This window comes from Tenrec ecaudatus, chromosome 16 (genome assembly GCF_050624435.1).
Source record: "Tenrec ecaudatus isolate mTenEca1 chromosome 16, mTenEca1.hap1, whole genome shotgun sequence".
NCBI lineage: Eukaryota > Metazoa > Chordata > Mammalia > Afrosoricida > Tenrecidae > Tenrec > Tenrec ecaudatus.
This window is the reverse complement of record NC_134545.1, coordinates 19,190,744-19,206,631: the sequence shown is the minus strand read 5'-3', so window position 1 is coordinate 19,206,631 and position 15,888 is coordinate 19,190,744. Positions and strand designations below refer to the sequence as shown.

Below are 15,888 nucleotides of genomic sequence, written 5' to 3'. Positions count from 1 at the left end.
GGTCCTGGACCAGACCTGGGAGCTCATGTCAGAGGCAAGCGATGGGCCAGGGAGACAGCCAGTGGACTCAGAGGCGGCCAGCCAGCTTTGATAGCTGCTCTTTAATGACGCCATTGGGTAGGTTTTAGTAGAAAATAGTGCAAATGTCCATGAGGGGAGGGGGCTGGGGGCTGTGCAAGGGTCCTGTGCGGCCCGGCCGCAGCACCGCCCCTTCCTCTGCCAGCTCCACTGCCTCTGTCCTGGGCTGGGCCTGGGCATCAGCAGGCCAAAGTCCTCGGCAGCAGGCTCTGCGAAGGCCCGCTGGCCTAGAAGAAATCCGAGGCTTTGCGCCGGGCAGGCAGCTGCAGCAGATTGTCTGTGATGGAGGCTGGGTCCTGGATAACGGGGGTACGCGTGGCAGAGCCGGCAGTTGGTGTGCTGGTAGGGGTCTGGGCGCCCCCCGCTGGGGTCTTGAGGTGAGTGGAGCGTGCTGGGGATGGTGTATAGCTGGCCCGCAGGGCCCGATCGGTGTACTTGCTGGCTGTCCTGCTCACGAGGCGCTGCAGGGCTGGGGACATGGCTGGGCTCAGGCCTTTAGGAGTGAGGCTAGGGGGGGCATAGGGGGAGAAGAGGCAGGATTAGGCCAGCTCAGAAACCCCAGCGCCAGGAGCTCCCCTGGAGACTCCCACGGTCATTCTGAGCTGAGGCAGAGGCCCTGAGGCAGAGGCCCCTGGGCGAGGAAGCGGTGGAGCCTGGCACACGGCAGGCAGTGAGGTCAGGCTGAAGTCGAGCCACCTCAGATTGGCAAGAGGAGCCCAGGGGTGGAGGGCCCTCAGATGCCTAGGACCTGCCCTACAGTCCCAACAACCACATTCCCGGGGAACTGTGCCCAACCGCGCCAGCCCTCACCTGGCCAAGTTCTCCGTGACTCTCCGTAGGGCCTCCTGCTTCTTGGCTCGGTTCTTGGCGGCGGCCTCGTTGGCCATCTTCAGCCCCAGCCGCTCCCGACGCCCCGGCTCTAAGATCTACAAGGCGACAGCAGTAACAGTGGTGGTGGCAGAGTGGGTAACCTGGGCAAGGTCCCAGAGCCTCACACTGAGGAAGGAACAGCCACAGGGAGCCCTGCCCCTGCCCGGACAGCCCGCAGAGCAGCCCCCCAATCCCCACCCGCCCCCACCTTCTCTCATCGTAGTCGAGCACTGCCCTGTCAGCAACCTCAGACAAGCTCTCAGGACAAAAGCGGGGCTGGTTTTAATTGGCTCCCCTCTGGTGACCGGGTGTTTGGTGTCCATCAGTCGGCAGAGTCCTTTGAGAATGTCCCTATTTGTTTCGCTTTTTACCAAGAGCTTTGCTTTACTGAGTTACGATACACAGCTCTGCCGTGTCAGGCTCAGAGCTAGGGACGACTGTGAGGAGGGCGCGGGGCGGGCGCTGTTGTACACGGGATCGCTGAGTCGGACCCGACTCGCTATATACGGAGAAGCCCTGGTGGCGCCATGGGCTAAGCAGTGGGCTGATAACCGTACGGCAGACACCCGAGTCTCTCCAAAGGATGAAGAGGCGGCTGTGTGCTCCCCTAAACTGTCCATATTAAGGCTCCAGCTTACCTGCTTTCCAAATTCTTGGCTTTCTTTACCATAACCTGCATTCTGGCTCAGCTGGGGGCTTTCCTTTCAGGATCTCTCGTTTTCATTGCCCTGCAAACTCTAGGGGCACTCAAGACAAACTCAGCGCCATGGCGCCCGGGGAGGGCAGGGCGGAGCTGCCCCGGTGGGTTTCTGAGACGGCAACGCCTTACAGAAGTAGAAAGTCTCATCTTCCCCCAGTGGAGCGCGGCTCATAGCTTCAAGCTGCTAACCACACGGCAGGCAGCTCGACGTAGAACCACGACGCCAAGGCTCTCACCAAACTCACTGCCATCAAGTCCCAGCGGACTCAGCGACTCTCCAGGACAAAGGTAAAACTGGCCCTGTGCATTTCCAGGACTCTAACTCTCTACGGGGGGAGAGAAGCTCACTGCCATTGAGTCAGTGGTGACTCAGAGTGACCCCGTGTGGGTTCCTAACTGTAACGTGCCCAGTCTCTCTCCCTCGGAGCTGCTGGTGGTTTCAAACTGCCGGCCTTCCGGATCACAGCCCAACGCATCACCGTGATGCCACCACCAGGGCCCCTGCTAGGTCCCCTAGCACACTCTGAAACATCTACACAGCCTCACAAGGTGCCCGGGGGGCCAGGGACAACCTCAGGAACCCTCGGGGGCAGTCTGACGGAGCTGGAGGTCGCTGGGAACGGGGACTCACTTGACGGCAGTGGGTTGAGAGTTACCAGTAAGGAGCCATGGTGGCTCAGAGGCTCGAGCACTGCCTTGCTAACCAGAGTGCCAGTGCCTGTCTCCTCCCATAAAAACGGACAACCCACCCACCACAAAGACATCCAGCCCCAGCCTCTCCAGGGAGCAGTCCGACTCTGTGCTGGGGGGTCGCTGTGACCTGGAATTGACTCGACGGCAGCGAAAGAGACACAGATCTTTCGCTGTGCTTCAGGGTCTCAAGCTTCTGGGGGGTTTGCCTCTGTGTCCTGAATTTCAGAATCAAGGCGACAGAACTTCTGCCCAGGGCGCTCTCTGGACAAATGTGGCCTCTAGACCAGGAGGGTTCTGCTGGGGGGGCAGGGAAGTTCTGCAGACAGGCAGGGCCCACAGCTGGGGTTCTGCCCCAACAGGAGCCTTCTCAGGAGGTGGGGAGGGGAGGGAGGGGTGGCTCCACAAGTGTGCGCTGCCAGGCAGTCTGCGTTTTCTGGTGCTGCCGCGAGGGAGGCTTCTACTTCCGCTGCACTTCAAGCTGACTCATGCTGTCACTGGGGCAGAGGTGCCAGGCTCAAGACCAGCTCCCTGGGGGGCACGCAATTGGCTACTAACCTAAAGGGAGTGCAGTGGTTACATTGGCCGGCTACCTTCAAGCTTAGCTGTTGGAAACCAGCTGCAGGTCCTTGGGGAAAAAAAGGATGATTTTCTACTCCTGTAAAGAGTTACAGTGTCAGAAACCCACAAGGCAGTTCTACCTCCCTGTCCTGTAGGAGTGCTAGGAGTCAGAATGGACCCAATGGCAGTGAGGTGGTGGTGGTGGTTTGGGAATGACCTCTTCTCCATCCACGGAGCTTTCTGTTGTGGGCATCGGGTAGAGCGGAGTAGAACTGCCCCCCTAGGGGGTGTCTGAGGCTGGACATCGGCACAAGAACAGCTCTCCAGATCTGTTCCGGAGCGGACACTTGCCTTTTGGTTGGCACCCAAGCATACACCCGCTGTGCCACCAGGCTCTCTTCTACAGTAATTCTAGACTTTGCTACGGCTGGCACAGGGCTGTGTCCTCTGTTCCTGGTGCATCAGGCCCAGTCCTCTGCTTCCAGGTACCTCTCTTCCTTCCCTCTCCAAGTCATAAGGACCATTTTCCAGGGGCTCTGGGGCTGGGCCTGCCCTCTGTGTTCAGCAGCCCTGAATCTGCCTCTAGCCTCACTCACTCTGGGGAGCCCATCACCGTGTGTCCCCACTATCAGTGCCCTGTTAGCAAGCACAGACTCTCAGGAGAGAAAACACATCCCAGACAACCCGGATCGGACTCCGGGACCAGCCTCCAAGGTGAGGTGTGGCTCTGGCACTCTGCCCGGAAGCAGTCAAGTCTGTCTGCCTCGTCTCTGATGGCTGCCAGGAGTCCCCAGTCTCTCCACTGGCCACCTGCCTTCAGTGTCTATAGCTGGAGTCTGAGTCTCTGCCGTGACCCACACCTGTGGGGTGCAGACCCAGTGTCACACGCCCCTCCTGCCACAACTCACCTTGAAGGCTGGGCCTGGAGTCCGGTCCACGTAAGGCGTTTCTGGTCCTTCTACTCGCAGGGGCGTGTTCTCGACTTCCCCCCAGGTCATCAGCGGGGACTCGTTCACACCTGCAGAGGGTAAGCCCACCACAAGCACCTCAGGCACCTCCCAGCTGAAACAGGGCAGCAGCCGGGCTCCCTCTCCTTCCTCTGGGATGCCCACAGCCTGCTCTCTGCCATCTGAGAAGGAAGCGCTGAGACCACGGATGCCCCTGGGGGTGGGAGGCTCCCCAGAGAAGCTGGAATGGGTCACCTAGGACCCTGCCATAGCAGGGCCAGAGAGCTGGAGGTCCCCGTGGGGTCCCCTAGACGTCAGTGATGGTGGCCCGTCCCTCGGTGCTTTCTGGGACACTACAGCAGCACCCAGGGCTGCCAAGGCCTCTGTGTCCGGGTCTGTGACGAGGGCAGTGCGGTCTCTCTCATTCTGGGGTGGGGGCAGCCCTGGCCAGCAGACTGCAGGAAGTGGTACACGTGGGGGCTGAGGAAAAGCTGCCCCTAGGGAGGGGCTGCAGGGCTTGGGTGTCAGGTGGGTTTCTTTAGTGGGCTGGATCTGTGCTGTGTCCCCCGTGCGTCCCCACCCTCCCACCCCCGACTCCTCTCCAGTTCCCCCATCTCTGCTGCCTGCCATGGCTGCTGTCCGCACCTCTACACAGACCCTCCTGGCCTGTGTCGCCACCCCAGATCCACTGCCCTCCCTCAAGTCAGTCCGACTCACAAGGACCCTGTAGGACAGAGTTGAACTGCTACCCCTAGGGCTTTGGAGGCTGTCAATCTTCCCGAAAGTACACAGCCTCATCTTTCTCCCACAGAGCAGGTGGTGGGTTAGAACTGGTGACTCTTTGGTGAGCAGGCTGACATTCAACCACGGAGGCACCAGGGCTCCCTGAGTGGCCAGCAGGTTGAGGATCCTTTCTCCATTTCCATTTCTTGGTGGGCCAGGCACTTAAGGTGTGAGAGCAGAGCGCTTTGCGGAGTCCCAGGCCTCTCATGCCTCGACAGACAGAGGCCCGGCTTCTCCACATGTGCTTCAAAGAGCACCCCAGACAGACAAATAGACAGCCCTGCCCTCGGCACAGACTCAGACTGATGACCTGCTGGACATCTGCTGGACGATGCTGCCCTTGTCACCAAAGAGAGAGCAGGCCTCACTGCAGACCCAGATAGACAGACAGACAGCCTGCCTCTGCCTGCCTGCTGGGCAGGGTTATCCTCACAGTCCCCCGTGAGCACCACCCACCTCAAGTCACCGCAGCCCAGGTTCTGTCCTGGAGTTCAGGACAGGCCTGCCAGCCATGCCTAGACCAGCCTGGCCCCCAAGGGACACCAGCCCAATGTGTCCCCAAGTGAGTCACATGGGTATGGGCAGGCCCCGTGGGACCCTCTGCTCCCCCTCCCCAGGAAGCCCACGGGATGCCAGGCATGCAGCTCCCCTCTCACCAGGGGCAGGAGATGGCGTGGCCACGAATCCAAACCCGCCTACTCGGGGAGACTCCTGGGGGATGAGCTCCTTGCCGTCCGGGCCTACCTTCCCCTGCTTGTGCTGAAACGACAAGGGTAAGGGCACGCAAGTCAGGGAGGCCTGGGCGAGTGGGCAGACCCCCACGCATGGCACCCAGCCCTGTGCAGAGCCGGGGTTCCAGGGCTGGCAGGCCCCTTGGAGAAAGACAGAGGGAGAGGAAGAAGGGATAAGGTATGGAAAGGGACTGCATCAGAGCCTGTGCAGGCACCCGGCCCACATGGGGCACTCTCAGAAGCTATGGCTGAAAGGCACCGCAGGGGCAAGTCTGGCCCCAGGTACCTGTGCTATGGTCTCTCCTCTGTGACACCTGTAGGAGACTTGGTCTCCCGACCTCCTGCCAACCCCATCTGGTGCCCACCATGACCTCCACCTGGTACGGCCTCCTGGGAGCCTGTTCTCATGCCAACCCGGATCTGGAGCCATATGCTGTGTGTGGACAGGACGGGTCCCCTCCCTCCTCGGAAGTCTACACAGGCCGAAAGAAAGCCGTGGGGACCCTACCACTCCCAGGCCCCAGCATTATTGTTGCCACGCCACGCCAGCCCCCAGGGGGTGGTCTGAATTTTCTGGAAACAGTCAAAACACAGAACTGCTGAAACCAGCCACCCCAGGGACTGTCCCAACTTATGAAATCAAACCAAACTCACTGCCATCGAGTCGAAGCCGACATGCAGCAATCACAGAGGACAGCAGAGAACCGTCCCCGGGCATTCCCGAGACTCTAGCTCTTCATGGGAATAGAAGGCCTCGTCTTTCTCCCCTGGAGGGGCTGGTGGTTTGGGGCTGCTGACGGGTAGCCCCTGGTTGACACCGGGGGCTCCTCTCCCAATTTACAAGAGGCTGCCAAAACTGCAAGGGCAGGCTCAGGTGTGACGTCCCACCTGCTCACCTGGGCGTTAAGGGCGGCCGCCTGCTGGAGCTGGGACCTGCTCAGGGCCTGGCTGAAGGGGTCCCTGAGGAAGCGTGTGTTCTTGTGCACCACCTGCCTGGGCTTCTTGAACAGTTGCTCCTCGTCAGGAACACCTGGAAGGTCGACCCAAGGGGGCGGCAGAGGTCAGTTGGGCCCTGCTTGCACGTGGCCCGAGGGAGAGGCGCACGCACACTGGCTCTCAGCCTCCAGGTTGTGAAACATCACTGCTGGCTTCACACACACCCAGCACCTCGGCTGCCCCAAGACAGACCAGGACCAAGGCCACTCACACACGACCCCCCACCACCCCAGCTTACCCTCTGGGTAGTACATGAGCGAGTTCTTGGCCTTGTATTTCCACGTCTCCACTCCGGCCTTGCCACTCTCGATGGCTTGGTGCTCGGCCGAGGGTAGGGCAAGATTCTCTTGCTGCCTCTGCAAGCACACCGGGTGTGGCGTTGGTCGCGGAGTCAGGGAGGCTCCCGGGCACGGTGCCCCCAGCCCAGGACAGCCCCTCCCCACCTCCCTTCAAGTGCCACGTCCCGGGGACTACCTTCTCAAACTCCTCCTCAGCCTGGTAGAGCCAGGCATGGCGGGCCCGGCTCTTCTCTTTGGCCACTTCCATGATCTCCTGAAAGGAGGCGTTGTCCTCGCTGGTGCAGCAGCTCAGGAAGACATCCAGGCTGGGCAGCGGCTCCTTCTCCTCCTCCTCCATGGCCTCGCCTGCTCCAGGGTTGGGGGCACAGTCCTGTCACCAGCAGGGACACCACCATACACAGCTACCCATCCCCAGGAGTCACACCGCCCCTAGACAGGGTTGGGACTCTAAGTCCAACTCCACCTGGGGGCCTACATTCTGTTTCCAAGAGACTCTGCAGGCCAACCCCGCAGCCCAGGGAGCTCCGGAAGGGCCCGCGTTTGCCTCAGCCACCAGTGTTCACCCATGAAGGGCTGGGGGGCTCCTTAGAGGCCAAAGGGCAGGAGACAAGGAGAATCAAGATCAGGGTGCTCCGGCCAAACAAGAGACTGCCCTAGAGGGTGAATGCTAACCCCAGGGGGAGTATGCAGAGTAGGTACCATAACGACAAACCACCACTTGAAACCCAGACCACAGCATTTGCACAGGGATGAAACTCGGAAAGGCAGGAAGCGCCGGGAGAAGAGGGGGAGAGCAAACAGGAGACACCACGGGGAGGAGGAAGTGGGTCGAGGGCTATCACATGGTGGGGACTGCCATCCAGGTCATCAAACCAATCTGCTCTGTGCCCTTGTCCCAAACCATGGCCAAGAGTTAAAGCCTCCCCCGCCCGCCCCACTATCATGACCCCAATTCTACCTTACAAATCTGGCTAGACCAGAGGATGTATGCTGCTACAGATAGGAACTGGAAACACAGGGAATCCAGGACAGATGATCCCTTCAGGACCAGTGGTGAGAGTGGCAATACCAGGAGGGTGGAGGGAAGGTGGGGTGGAAAGGGGGAACCCATTACAATGATCTACATATAACCTTCTCTCCAGGGGACAGACAACAGAAAAGTGGGTGAAGGGAGATGTTGGACAGTGTAAGACATGACAAATTAATAATTTATAAATTTTCAAGGATTCATGAGGGAGGGGGAGAGGGGAGAGAGGGATAAAATGAGCTGATACCAAGGGCTTAAGTGGAGAGCAAATATTTTGAGAATGAGGGCAACGAATGTACAAATGTGCTTGACACAATGGATGGAGGTATGGATTGTGATAAGAGTTGTACGAGCCCCAATAAAATTATTTTTAAAAAAGAGTTAAAGAAAAAGAGAGGCGACGCGGTCTTGGGGTGGCACCCTGGATCTCACTGCAACCATGCTGCCAGAGAAAGCCTTTCCTGCTCCATCTAGTAACAGTCTCCCACAACGACTGCGCACAGAGCCCTGCACAGTTGTTAAATGCCCAGGCTCTGGGGCCCAAAAGGAGGTAGGTGCATAGCCCATTGGGCCGCCTACATCTGAGGCCTGCAGAAGTTACGGCCTCGCTCAGTGTTCGACATCCTGCGCTGCTGGGCAGCAACCAGGGCCTCGAAAGCCCTTGGGCAGCCATGCAAGCGGTCACGATGGCTCTCTCCCTGTCCAGAGGCAAGAGTGAAGGAAATTGAAAGCATCGGCCACAGGAAACCAAAGCTGTTTAGACCAGGAGATGCCTCCGGTGCCACATGATGAGCCCAAGTGTGGGGCTGGAGCACGGGGCCTTCACTCACTACCCACTCACCATCTTCTGCTCCACGGCCACGGGGTCGAGGCTTGTGGGCCCCCATGGCAGGGCCTGTGTGCACCTCGGGAGTTTCAAACGTGGCTGGGGTCACATCTGGGAGGTGAGAGGGAGCAGAGATCAGAGTGAGCTGGGGGTAACAGACTGGCTGGCTTTCCCCGGCTCTGCCACCCACAGACTCCTCTTACAGGGGGGCAGGGGCTCTCGGGACATCTTGCCCAGCGCAGAGCCAAACTTGATGGCAATCTGACGCATCCGCTCCAGGTCTCCATTCTCCTCGGCCTCCAGGTATTCCTTCTGGGCCTGCAGCTTCTCTACGTCCGGGAAGAAGTCCCTCTGGATGACCGTCTGGATGCCCTGTCGGGAAGAGGGTGATTGGAACAACAGTCAGAGCTGCATGCTGGGTACACCTGCCTCGAGGTCCTCTGATGCACACACAGGCGGAGCCCCTTCAACAACCGGCAACCTCCACATCTCCGCAGCTTGGGGGAACTTTCTAGCAGGAGCAAATATCCCACGTAGGCAAACTGCAGCATCTCATGCCACTCAACGCTACTCTGGTTTCCACGAGACCCTCGCTGCGCCCCTGAGCTGGTCACTCTCCTTGTCCTTCGCTGGCTCCCCGCCACAAAAGCAGGGCCAAGGTGCTCACTGACATCTCCTTGACCACCATCCTCGCCCCCTTCCAATGTAAAGGTTTCTTCCTGGGTGGGATATCGGTCAGTCACCCCATCACCCGCATAAGCACAACCAGCTGAGAAGGGTCCACAGCAAAGACCTTGCTCTCGGGCTGCACACCCGTAGGCCTTGCTGTCCACCCATAACGCTGTTAGGGGCCACTGAATCCATTCGAACCCTACGCACAACAGAACAAAGCATTGCCCCATCCTGTACCAGTCTCACAACGCTTAAGTCCACTGTTGCAGCCACTGTGTGCATCCATCTCATGGAGGGCCTTCCTCGTGTTCGCTGGCCCTCTCTCTACTTGACCAAATGCAACGTCCTTCTCCAGGGACTGCTCTCTGCTGATAACATGTCCAAAAGTACGATGTCTCACCATCTTGTCTGACCATACTTCTTCCCAGGGAGATTTGTTTGTCCGTTTGGCAGTCCACGGTACTGTTAAGCCCTCTGTACGTCCCAGAAAGAAGCCCTCGCAGCAACGTCAAAGCCACTCAGCAGATGAATGAAGAAGCCTTCTGCTCCGGTAAAACCCTAGTGCTTCGCACTCCCCAACCCACCCCACGGGGCTCCGATGGGGTCCCAGCAGGTGTCTGCGTGGCAGAGTGGATTCCGTGTTGGGCTGCTGGACGCTCTGCCAGAATGACCGTCTCAGCAACTCACAGGGGCAATTCTCCCTTGTCCTATGGGCTCGCTAGGAGTTGGCATCGATGGACTCACTGGATGGCAGCAAGACTTTTGTTCTTTTGAGAAAAACGAACTGTCTTCCTCCCACCCTCGCGCCAGCTCCTCTTCCTGCGTGTGCTCGGAAGAAACTGCACGGACATCGAGAGCCCACGGAGGCCCACGCACTCAAAGACGCGGCCGTCCACGCTGCCCGGGCTAAGGAACCTCGCCTTGGCACGGTCTGTTCCCGTCCACGTATCACCGTCCTTCCAGCTGGTCAAAATGCTTCCAGCCCACGCTCTTCCCAGACTCCCGCACCACAGACGGACAGAGCCGCCGCCGCCAGTCTGTCTATCTGCCCCTTGGATCTGTCCACACCCCCGGGACCGACACCCGGTGGTTCCACCTCTGGGAGGCGAAGGGGCGCGCCCAGGAAGGGACCGCGAGACCTGAGAGCAGCCAGCGGCGGGGAGGGGCCTGAAGCTCCCCGGGGTGCGCACCGAGCTCCTACCTCGATGTACTCTTCCTCGTCCAAAACCCGCTGCTTGCTCGTCGCCGGTCGCGCTTCCCCCGCCGCGCGCTTCTGCCCGGGCCTCGGCGCGGTGGGGAGCAACAGGGGCCCGGCGGACACCCCAGGCGGCTCCATTGCTATCCCAGCACCCCCCGGGCGGGGCACGTAACTGAGGGAGGCGGGCCTAAACCGGCTCCGCACCAATGACGCAGGCGCCTGACCGAGCGAGCGGCCCGGTCCCAGTGACGTCATGGGGCAGCGCTGGGCACGTCGGGAGTTGTAGTCCCTTTCCCTCAATACGCTTCTGGGCCGTGGACCCTAGGGGGCGTGGGGGCGTGTCCTTCGCTTTATTCCCTTCAGTGTATCCATGCTGGCCCACAACCACCCTATAGGAGCCCGAGGAATTGCCCCTGTGGGTTTCTGAAACTGTAACTTTTTTTGAAACTGTAAATCTTTTTTTTGAAACTGTAACTCTTTAGGGAATAGAAAACCTTGTCTTTCTTCTGCGAAGAGGCTGGTGGTTTCAGACTGCTGACCTGGCTGTTCTCCCTCCTCCACCACCCTGCCCTGCGCGCGCTTCCATCCGGTTAACAAGCAGGCTTCTGAAAGTCTAGTTATTTATAGGCGTTACAGATTTTAAGGGCGCCCTGAAGGGATTGCAATGAATCGTGTGCAATGCACGATGGACTGCGAGGTATAAAACTCATCTGTTCTGTGAGCCTTCACCCAATTCACATGCAAGAGGTTTGAGGCCTTTGGTTTTTTAGTTTAAATTCAAACTTTATGCAAGAAAGAAATCCTAAAATAATTATGGCCCTGATGATTATTACCTAACCAAAAAAGACAACAACAAAGCAAAAACAAAAAGGTGTCGCTGGTTATCATGGAATCAATTCTGACGCATAGGACCCTATAGGACAGAGTAGAACTGCCCCTGTGGGACTGTCAATCTTTATGGGAGCCGTAGTGATGTAGTGATTGCAAACCTCAAGGTCAGCAGCAAGCTCCCAATGAGAAAGATAGGGTTTTCTACTCTGGTAAAGAGTTTCCGTTTCAGAAACCCACAGGGGGCAGTTCTACTCTGTCCTAAAGGGTCACTGTGAGTCAGAATGAACCTGATGGCAGTGAGTCTGAATGAGTTCATCTTTATGGAAATAGAAAGCTTCATCTTTCTCCCAAACAGAAGACTGGTGTGTCTGAACCAGCGACCTTGAAGTTCGTGGGTTCCAACATGGAACCCACTACGCCACCAGGTTTCCTTCAAACAACAGTGGGTGACATAAAAACAATTGTGAGGATGATTGGTGACTGGGCAGTGAGTGTTTTGTTTTGTTTTGTTGTACATAGGGCTGTCATGAATCAGAACCAATCTGACACCATCTAACAACAACAATGTAAAATATGTATATATTTACTCTTCATTGATTGGCTAGTTCAATATCTGACATTTCATGTGTGTGACAATACAAAACCTACTATCTGACTACTATTGTTGCACAGTAATAAATGGCAAGGTGGAATGTATGAGTAACATGACTGTGATAGTTAAGATTTTATGTCAGTTTGGATTTTTAGGCATTCCATGTAATCTGAGAGTATGTAATGATGAAATGTGGCAGTTATATAATGTCTCCACACTGATTTTTATATAACAACCTGGACTTGGCTGGACTTGTTAATGCTATATGGGTATAATATTTTATGTTACATTTTCCTGTAAATGGGAAAGCGTGTATACTATTCTACAACTTGGTTTCTTTGGCCAATACAGTACTTCTCAGATAAATCACTTTTATTTTTTTATTTTTTTTATAAATCACTTTTAATCCACACGTTCTTGTCCTCTCATCTACACGTTCCTCCTATAAAGTTGATGTGCAGAAACTATGTTAAAAGAATAAAGAAATCATCTAAAAAAAAAGGTAGGGTGGTGTGGTTAATGTTTAAAGATTAAAAAATAAAAGACAAAAAAAAGACGAAGGAAAGATTAATAGGCTGCCCCCCCAAGAGGCAGCCTAAAGGAATTCCGACGGAAGTGGGCCAAATCATCTGGGTAATTTTTCAGAACTAATTCCTTCCCCAAAGGAGAATGACAGCAAACAAATGAATTCTGTCCAAATAAATGTGGTACAAGCTTGCATGTGCATCCCTCTGTTCCTGCCCTGGTAAAGCTGACAGCCCATGGGAAAGACAAAACACTCATCAGCTCGACCATTCCAGAAGCAAGCATGAACTTGTCTGTGGTAATCACAGGCCAAGAGTTGGTACTCAGGAAACGAGTAGTTCAGAACCACCGGCCGCTCCGTGGGTAAAGGAGGTTTCTACTCTCATAAAGCGTCTCAGAAACCCACAGGGACAGTTCTACTTCGTCATCTAAGTGGGGGAAGTCAGTTAGGCTGCTAACTGCCAGGTTAGCAGTTTGAAACCACCAGCCGCTCCTCAGGAGAAAGACAGGGCTTTCTGCGCCTCTAAAGAGTTACAGTACGACCTGAGTGCTCCTTAGAAGAAAGGGTGGTGAGACTTCATCTCACGTACTGCCAGGGGAGACCAGTCCCTGGAGAAGGACATCATGTTTGGTAACAGAGGGGCAACAAAAAGAGAGGAAGGCCCTCAACAAGATGATTGACACATGGCTGCAACCACGGGCTCAGGCATAGGAACCACTGAGAGGATGGCACAGGTCTAGGCAGTGCTTTGTTCTGTTGCGTATAGGGTCCCTCTGTGTTGGAACCAACTCAATGGCACCTAACAACAACGACAACAACAACAAATAGTTACAGTCTTGGAAACTCACAGGGGGTGATTCTAACTTGTCCTATGGGGTTGCTAGAGTTGGCATTGACTCGATGGCCGTGAATTTGGTTTGGGTTTTGGAGGGGAAGTCAAAGGGAGTTTTCCTGGGCTGCGAGTGATTGCAGAGCCAAAGGACAAGGAGACCTTAATCAAGGGAAGAGGGAAGAACATGTGAAAAGACCAATGGGGAGCAGGTTCCAAAGAAGGCTTTTAGCATATGCTGAGTAGAGCCCCCCCCCCCCCCGTGGTGTAGTGGTTGAGTGTTGGGCTGCGATCCTCAAGGTCAGCAGTTTGAAACCACCAGACTCTCTAATGGAGAAAGGACTTTCTACTCCTGTAAAGAGTTACAGTCTCAGAAACTCACAGGGGGGCATTTTACCCTGTTCTAGAGACTCTCTCTGAGTTGGTACTGACTCAATAGCAGTTGATTTCTGGGTTTGTTTGGAGCAGAGTCAGGCCAGCAGAGCCACAAGAGCTATGAGGAGTTTCAATTTGATCTTGGAGGAGTGAGAAGCCCTTGGAGTACTGGAGGCAGGGGAAGGGCAGCTTCCATGTAGTACTGTGATCTAAGCATTCAGCTGTTAACCTCAAAGTTGGCCATGTGAACTTACAGGCCACTCTGGGGTATAAAGATGAGACTGTTTTCTCATCTGTAAGGACTTACCGTCTTGGTGATTGTATTTAGGGGCCACTGTGAGTTAGAAGGAGGCGTGGTGGAATGGTGGTTGACAGTGGCAGGGACTTGGTTTTTTTGCTCAGGGAAAATGAGTTAAAGATGAACCAGAGTGCGTGCAGGCAGATAAGACTGCAGTCCAAGTCTGTCCATCTTTATCGGATCGAACAGTCTCATCTTTCTCCTGAAGAGCAGCTGGTGGGTTTGAACTGCTGGCCATGCAGTTAGCGGTCCAATGCCTACTGGAGAGAGCCAGGTTGCCCTGGAAGTGTGGGTGAGGATGAAAGGATTCCAGGTGATCGCTAACCCCCCTGCTCCTATATGTTGTCTGAACACGGGAAGAGCTCACTATGGATAAAGTTATTGAAAAGCTTGTGGACTTCTGAGGGAGGAGTCAAGGGACTAGTCAGGAGAACTGGGATGAATGTATACTGGTGGCCCAAAATGCCCAGCCAACCAAACTGATTGCCACAGAGTCAGTTCCGGCTCATGGTGACCCTCTAGGGCAGAGTAGAATGGTCCCTGTGAGTTTCCAAGACTGTAAATCTTTCAGGGAATAGAAAGCTTCATCTTTCTTCCAAAGAGCAGCGAGCTGATGGTTTCAAACTGCTGACCTTGCACTTAGCAGCCCAATCTGTAATCCACTAAGCCACTAGAACCAAAACCGAACCAAGCTTATTGTGATCGAGTTGATTCCGACTCATAGTGACCCGATGGGACAGAACAGAACCATCCCTATGAATTTCCAAGACCGTAACTTTTTATGGGAGTAGAAAGTTGAGAGTCTTTCTCCCATGGAGAAGCTGGTGGTTTTGAAGTGCTGCCCTTGCGGTTAGCAGCCTAATTCGTAACCACTACGCTACCAAGACATATACTATTAAAAAATAAAAACCCAAACAGAAACAAACTCACTGCCATCAAGTCGCTGCTGACTCACAGTGACCCTATAGGACAGGATAGAACTGTCCCTGTGAGTTAAGAGGAACTCTTTTAGGAGAGCAGAGAATTGGCTCCTAAAGATGGGAGAAGCTGAGGAGGGAGGGAGGGAGAGGGAGGGGAGATGCTTTGGAGTGAGACTTGAAGGTGTAAATAGCTAGGCGAAGGATCCATTAGAGAGGGAGGAGAAACGCAGGAGGTGGGCGAGCCCCTGGTTCCTGGAAGGTGAACTAGGGCTAGCTCGGAAGCCTGATTGCCTTAGAGCATCATGAATAAGCCACTCAGTCTAGCTCTTCAAGGGACCACAGTCGCAGTGACAGGGGGATGTTCCCTTTTGCAAGGTCACAGTTCCCTCCCTAGATACCCAAGAGCAGTTTCCAGGATTCAGGGAGGAGAGGGCCAGGATGACCAAAGCCATCCCCTGGCCAGGGAAGTCCTGAGCCCCCTACCCTGCAGGCTCCAGCAGTGCTTGGCAGCCTGGGCTGAAGGAATGTCCCAGGAGCCTCAGCTCCAGTTTGGCATTTTTTATGAATGAGCAACATACTCAACACCAGTTGCCCACGAGGTGATCTTGGCTCATGGGGAACCCCACGGATGTCCATGGAAAACCCAGCTCCGCGGAGTTTTGAGCAGCTGAATTTCTGAGAAATTCATTGCCAGACCTGCCTGTCTCCTGAGACACCTCTGGCCGGAGTCTAGTAATAGTGTATGATTAACCTTTTGTCCCAACCAAGGGCTCCCCTGCCAGATCCCCTCTCCCAAATTCCCACTCTCACCTGTGGAGACAACAGACTGAAGCTCCCCAGTCAGATGAAAAGGGGTGCTAGGTGCCCTAAGCCCACTGAACTCAAACTGTCACTGCCATCCAGTACATCTGATGCGATGCCTAGCCACTCTTATAGGGCAAGGGTGGAAGTGGCCCCTGTGACCTTCAGAGAATGTAACTAGAATGTAACTAGTAGAAAGCCCAGAGGCCAATGTAGGAAACACTAGGCCCAGTGGTTCACAACCTTCCTAATGCCACACTCTTTAATACAGTTCCTCATGTTGTGGTGACCCCCCAACCAAAAAATCATTTTCGTTGCTACTTCATCACTGTCATTTT

At 55.4% G+C, this 15,888-nt stretch overlaps 1 protein-coding gene across 3 annotated transcripts; it reads right to left on the bottom strand.

Moving 5' to 3' along the window:
- Positions 1-86: 86 nt before the first annotated feature.
- On the bottom strand, positions 87-10,533 carry ESS2 (ess-2 spliceosome associated protein). Of its 3 annotated transcripts, none has more exons than XM_075534165.1 (10): positions 10,382-10,533; positions 8,712-8,880; positions 8,524-8,619; positions 6,831-7,000; positions 6,595-6,712; positions 6,257-6,390; positions 5,286-5,388; positions 3,808-3,917; positions 889-1,004; positions 87-585 (listed from the first exon to the last, which is right to left on the bottom strand). In XM_075534165.1, the coding sequence occupies exons 1-10, from the start codon at positions 10,514-10,516 to the stop codon at positions 306-308; spliced, it is 1,431 nt and encodes a 476-aa protein (XP_075390280.1). In that variant the 5' UTR covers positions 10,517-10,533; the 3' UTR covers positions 87-305. The 3 variants fall into 3 exon arrangements, with proteins under 3 accessions (XP_075390280.1, XP_075390282.1, XP_075390281.1); XM_075534167.1 differs by lacking the exon at positions 10,382-10,533 and adding an exon at positions 9,581-10,278; XM_075534166.1 differs by lacking the exon at positions 10,382-10,533 and adding an exon at positions 9,418-9,477.
- Positions 10,534-15,888: the final 5,355 nt, after the last annotated feature.

Excerpts from the sequence above, each read along its gene's own strand:
- ESS2 (XM_075534165.1), bottom strand. The coding sequence starts at position 10,516 with ATGGAGCCGCCTGGGGTGTCCGCCGGGCCCCTGTTGCTCCCCACCGCG. Across the intron at positions 7,001-8,523 it reads TGGCCGTGGAGCAGAAGATG|GCGAGGCCATGGAGGAGGAG; the intron begins GTGAGTGGGTAG and ends ACCCTGGAGCAG. Across the intron at positions 6,713-6,830 it reads CTGAGGAGGAGTTTGAGAAG|AGGCAGCAAGAGAATCTTGC; the intron begins GTAGTCCCCGGG and ends GTGTGCTTGCAG.